Source organism: Sphaeroforma arctica (assembly GCF_001186125.1).
Source record: "Sphaeroforma arctica JP610 unplaced genomic scaffold supercont1.1524, whole genome shotgun sequence".
Taxonomy (NCBI): domain Eukaryota; class Ichthyosporea; order Ichthyophonida; genus Sphaeroforma; species Sphaeroforma arctica.
The window spans coordinates 5476-11424 of NW_014039034.1; the positions used below are offsets into that span (position 1 = coordinate 5476).

At 44.0% G+C, this 5949-nt stretch overlaps 2 protein-coding genes across 2 annotated transcripts; one reads left to right on the forward strand and one right to left on the reverse strand.

Annotated features, from left to right (window-relative positions):
* Nucleotides 1–52: 52 nt before the first annotated feature.
* Nucleotides 53–2845, forward strand: SARC_11092 (hypothetical protein; the record flags this gene model as incomplete). Its single annotated transcript, XM_014294831.1, has 4 exons — nt 53–181; nt 1279–1670; nt 2000–2241; nt 2693–2845. Coding segments are annotated over 4 exons (867 nt in total), but the record flags the coding sequence as incomplete, so codon positions are not given.
* A 42-nt stretch (nt 2846–2887) lies between these two features.
* SARC_11093 (hypothetical protein) lies at nt 2888–5636 on the reverse strand. The gene has a single exon (XM_014294832.1). It carries the CDS (start codon nt 5006–5008, stop codon nt 3500–3502), a length of 1509 nt encoding a protein of 502 aa, XP_014150307.1. The 5' UTR covers nt 5009–5636; the 3' UTR covers nt 2888–3499.
* Between the last annotated feature and the right edge of the window lie 313 nt (nt 5637–5949).

Consider the following 5949-nt stretch of genomic DNA (forward strand, 5'->3'; position numbering starts at 1 on the left):
TATATATTTTATATATAAATCATAAAACCCTAAACCAAACCCTTCATGATCAGGTGGGAGTACAGTAACAGCTTTTGGCAATATCGGTACCAATACCGGGACGACGAACGCTTTTGGGACCCCATCCGCAACATCAGCGCTCGGACAGACATCCACAAGTAGTGCTTTTGGGGTCACAAACGTACGTGTAATGAAAGCACTAAGACGCCTGTAGTGCAATGCTCGCGTGTGTGTCGCGTGTATGTCTAATAAAGGTGCATGATTTCGGTGTACATTTATGGTGTAATGAGAGAGCACGCATTTTTAACGTATACGTGTGTAGTGAACGCACACGCGTTTGGTATGTGTGTGTATATACCGTGAAAGTACATGTCTATGACGATGCCACAGTAGTCTGCATACATTCACGTATCGAGTGTAGAGCCATATACGAGCTAACACAATCGCATCCGAAAGTGACGCGGAAATAGTGCTCTGTCGACACTTTTGCGAATAGTGTTGTGTGGACATGCATGTGTGTTGGATAAGGCATACGAGAGTTGTGCAGTGTGACTGTGATTATGCGTGCCTTTGCATGTGCTGTTGGGTCAGCCTCTACTGGGGTGTATTAGAGGGTCTTTGTGGGAAAATGTAGATGGCTACTGTGCCCATACTGATATTTCAATGGATTCACAATCATTGTCTTGATTTTTTCGCTGAATTATTGATCGCTATAGTATTGACCTGCAAAACTCGCTTGCCCTAACATTGATTGTTTTACAGATCAGCTCATCTCGCTGGTCCTTTTATCATTTCATAGACAGTTTCATTCAGCTTAACGATTTGGGTTATCGCAAAAAGGGGGTTTTCACAATTCACGCAACATCCTTTCTACATATATGAAATAGTTATATCTGATATGTACCTTTATATTCATACATCTATATATATAGCTATGTCTGTATCTATATCTATATCTGTACTGATATCTGCCTCCATATCTATATTAATAATCAGGGCTCGGGTTTTGCAATGCAGTGTTTGATGAGTGATTTGTTACGATTGAAAGGAAGCGTCTACAATATCATGTCTCACAGTGGTGTGCACACACAAATCTGCCTTCTGATCCCCTAAACATATATGGATGTGTGTATGTTTTGCGCCTTGTCTGCACCCTTCCACAAAGTGATATATACTTTTGCCTAAAAAGTATACGTATCCGTACCCTTAACAATTTCCCATGGTACATGCGCGTACGTGTCTCAGTCATTTGCCTGAATGCACCTCGTTTAAATCCAGGCCTCTAAGGGGAGTAGCGCTTTCGGACAGTCCGCTTTCGAAAACAATGCCAGTACCAATGCGAGTGCACTTTCCGCATTTGGAACATCCGGCGGCAACTTTGCCTTTGGCGGTGGTGGTAATAATGTTACTGCATTCGACAACACTTCCGCACTTGGAAATGCCAAAGATAATGCAAGTGCCTTCGGGAGTAGTACTACAACCTCTGCTTTTGGCAAGCCGAGTACATGTACCGCTTTTAGCAACTCTAACAATAGTTCATCGTCCGCATTCGGTAATTCGTCTGCTTTTGGCGCGCAAGCTCCAAATTCTGCGTTTGGTGGGGCGGACACGAACGCACCCACGACGTCAGCGTTTGGACAGCCGAAAGGAGGTGGCTTTGGGAAGTCAAGGTACATGTATTATCCAATACGAACACCTGCATACCGGCATACCTGTACGGCTAATGGACCAGCCCATAAAGGCCAACGATGCTTTCGTTTGACACTGTCACACTTACACTATGTATATATACCTTACATTGATAATCACCACCGATTCATTTCTTTCCACTTGCTGGTTTCATATCCCCATTCGCACACTATATATCAAGTACAAGACAAGTGGCATCGGATTGTCCCGGTCTGTATAGTGAACGACCCACATACCTATATTTACTCACAAATCTACATTCTTCACTAACCGTGTCACCATCACCATCATTTTATCCACTCGCTCACAGTGGCGGTGGCAGTGCCTTTGGCCAAAGCAGTGCGTTTGGTGCTACGGGTGCTGCCCAAACGACGGCATTTGGTCAGACCAGTAGTACGACAGGTGGCTTTGGCACACCTTCAACGGGCGGAGGGTTCGGTCGGAATAGTGGCGGTGGCTTTGGCCGCAGTGGGGGTGGGGGTGGGGGTGGTGGAGGGTTTGGCCAGACGAATTTTGGACGAGAAGATGTTACGGACCATGAGCCTGATTTAGGTATTGATATATAATATATATGTGATTCTATTATGCGCGGTCCTCTTCTTGACGAACACATTTCTCTAAGTGATTGTGAACTATTCACAGTTGCGGTCTTCTGTGCCCCTTTCCCATGTCACCGCAGATGTTTAGCTATATCACAATCTATACAGCGAACCCATTTTAGCGTGCGTGGTGTGCTGTATGCTAATCTCCACCGTTCTTGCATTTTATATCGATTGCAAATTAACCTAGCCTCCATAAACTCATTTGCAATCGCCAATTTCACTGTATATAGATATGTTCCAATACCAGCATTGTACTAATTTTTCTTTAGGTTCACATTCAGACACAGGACTTCCATCGGGATGCGTACCTTTATGGTATGCTATAACTGACTCAGAACTTTATCATGCCCATTCGATCACAACTTAAAAAAAACACATTTTACCTGTCTACCTGCATACAGAAATCACCGAGGAGGACGCAGAGGCCTTCGACGCATCCGCTTTCACACTGGGAGAGATACCGGTACTGGCACCACCACGCCGATATAGAACTCCCGTTGGCTGAGATGACCGCTACAAGCTACATCACAAAAAAAGAAAGAAAAATAAAGCGCAAATTCAAGTAGTGTCGTACCTGAGCATTCATAATAGACGATGGGATTTTATTAGCAGTATAAAAGAAAGGTGAGGTCAAACTCTTATGTGCGATGCTTTTGAGAAGTGCTACGCGAGATGCACTACGTGGTGCTTTAACAAGCTGGTTGTACGAGGGAAGTGACGATAAAACACAAGGCACCACCTGGGTTTAATTAAATTTCAGGCTGAATGCAATATCTATATATGATATCTTATCGTGACATCTGGGTTCTATTTTGAATCCGGTTTTTAGGTTACAGTACCAGAACTATACACGCCTGAACCATCCACCCTGGTTTGCATGGTAGCAGGCCCACTCCGAAAATGTCTATCTGCTAAGAAACACTGGAATATTATAGACCTATGAATTCACCATCCCGCGCCCTTCACGAGTAGCGAGAGTTGGATTACTTCATATACACGTGATTCTGTGCGAAGAGCTTTCCCGATTTCGACAAGTCTGCACTATGTAAGCCTATAGATATATAGTATATATATCGTAGCCGCTGATATCATACAGATCGAAGGCTGTAAAAACGTAAGCTTTCATAGCTCTGTATTTTAACAATGAAGCATTCAAATTAAACAGGGACTGACACTGACAGCCCCAATAAACTTTATTCACAAACACACTATGCTGCCTCGCTATCTTCTACGAGCTGCAGTGATTCTGGCAGCATCCGCAGACATTCGTACAGTTCCATAAAGAACGCACTGGTCCTCTTTCTGCACGTTGGCATCGTCAGTAGGGTGACATGATCATAATTCAAAAGATCGCTTACGTACCACTTTCCCTTAGATAGTGTTCCTTCTTCAGCTATATGCTCTGCTAACGAATGCCTGTGAACACACTTACTCTCTGTACTCTTGATTTTTCCTGTGACCGGGCATGGATTCCTATCTAATACCAATTCATTGAGAATTTCGCTTTGGAGGCGCGATCTACTCGGGTGATTGAAACACAAGCCGGGATGCCCCTGGCTAGCAACGTTCACTAATCCGTCGTTAGCATAAAGTCCTTCTCGTAAGATACCAAGCTTTTCATTGCTACCGAAATCAGCGTGTGCGTACATCATCTGCAGCTGTTCTGTGGTGTATTTTCGTGTTGCCATAACCGCGGACGATAACCACATAAAGGAGAAACATGAAGGCAGGTGACGAGACCACCACCTGGAGCCAGTGGTACTCTGTGCCGTAAAACTCAAGTAATACGTGCAAGGGAAAGTGTCCTCCATGGTCTTGTTGATCTTCATCATCTTAGCCGGCGATAAATCATCACCCGCATTGTCACCATGCGGAGCTACCAAAGGACTCTTATACATGGTTGTAGCCAATTTACTCAAAGAATCCCAAAGCGAAGTCGCATTTCGACGTTGATATCCCCAGTGCTCAAGCCGGGGATGAAACACACGATCTTTGAGAAACGAGATATCTAGCCAGTCATAGGCATGCACAAGCTTTGTCGCCAGCCAACCCGTTCTGAATGGCTTTGTCACGCCTTGCTCTCCAATCCGTAGTCCACCAACGGAATGTGCCGCAGTAGTGCCGTTGTGAGGGGCACATACTGTTGTTAAACTTCTTACCCAACTCGCATCGGTATTGCTATAACCTGTGAAACGTTTCTCGTGCAGATATTGCTGAAACACTCGTGCCGTAGGTCCACCGAAGCTGTATCCTATCAAATGGATGGGATTTTCGGCTGAGAATTGCGGATGCAAGCCCTTCTCGAATGTCGCACCGTATCTGCTATGTCCACAAGTCTTCGAATGCTCTTCACCGTAGTCCACACGCCCTCCAACTAACTGATAGAACAACTCACAGGCGCGATCGTGCAGAGAACTAGCGCCGCCGACCTGGGCCGCTATTATTTTGCTATGGTGACTGAGCGCATCGAACCAGAAAAACTCGCCCGACATGAGAAATCCTGGTATAAGTACTACAGGTGCGATCGAAGATGATGAGAGCGTGGTTCGTAGTGTATTTGCCATATTAATTGCAGTTTCTACCGACATATCTGGAGCATCTGGAACGATTGGTTCGCAAATTTCATTAGCGGTATCATACGGCTTGCCTTTCATGCAGTCCGATTCGCTCTGATCTACATGATGATAGGCGGGTGCTTTGTATATTTTTTCTATCATACTTGCGGTACTTTATTATTTATTTATTCTAGAACGATTTCGATTTTGTAGTGATAAAAGTTACTTACACTACTCGAGTATATATAGTGAATGCAAGAAACCTGAAAAGTGAAAACCTTGTGGGTACGTGGATACGTTAAAAGTGTTTGACTCGCTAGCAATTTATTATACGATATCATTATATTTATCTAAACGATGAACATGTCGTTGATCACAACCTGAACCGATCCTCGATGTAGCAATGTCATGCCTTTATTGTTTGTAAATACATTCAAATTTCAAGCGTCAACAAAAGCTGCACCACTATTCTTGCGCCTAAAAAAATAAGCGGAGCTTTTAATGGGAATATCATGTGCAGAAAAATCCATCCGCCGTCGTTGACATCCCCGTCATCCTCCGGGGGCCCGGGACCTGGTATGTAGTTGAAAATTTCAAATTTGAACGGGAGTCCGAGTCTCCGAGAGCCCAATTTTGCTTAGCGGATGTTCAATAAAATATGCTCCTACTCAGTAGTGAAGTCAGTACTCAGAGATAGAGCTACTCTCTCTAGCTATTTACTAGCTAGTAGTGTACATAGTAGAGGTGTGAGGCTGTGTCGCTGCGTCGCTGTGAGCGCCTGTGCCCTGTGAGGGAGAAAAATTAAAAAAATCGAAATACCTCAAGTCCACAACGTACCAAAACTTACATAGGAAATATGAAAGAAATTTTATATCAAAGTTCAAACGGTCAACCGTCAAAGTTCAAACTCGTGCAGTCGTGAACTACTGGTGGACGGGTAGTGCTGGTCTAGAACTTTAGAAGTCTGGAAGACTGGAACTCAGAACCGTCATTTGTTTTTACATAAAAAAATACATAGAACAAAAACAAAACTGTCCCTAAAAAGTAAAACCCTTGCCGTAATTTATATCACATCACTAGCAACTAGCAGTCTAGCAAGTAGC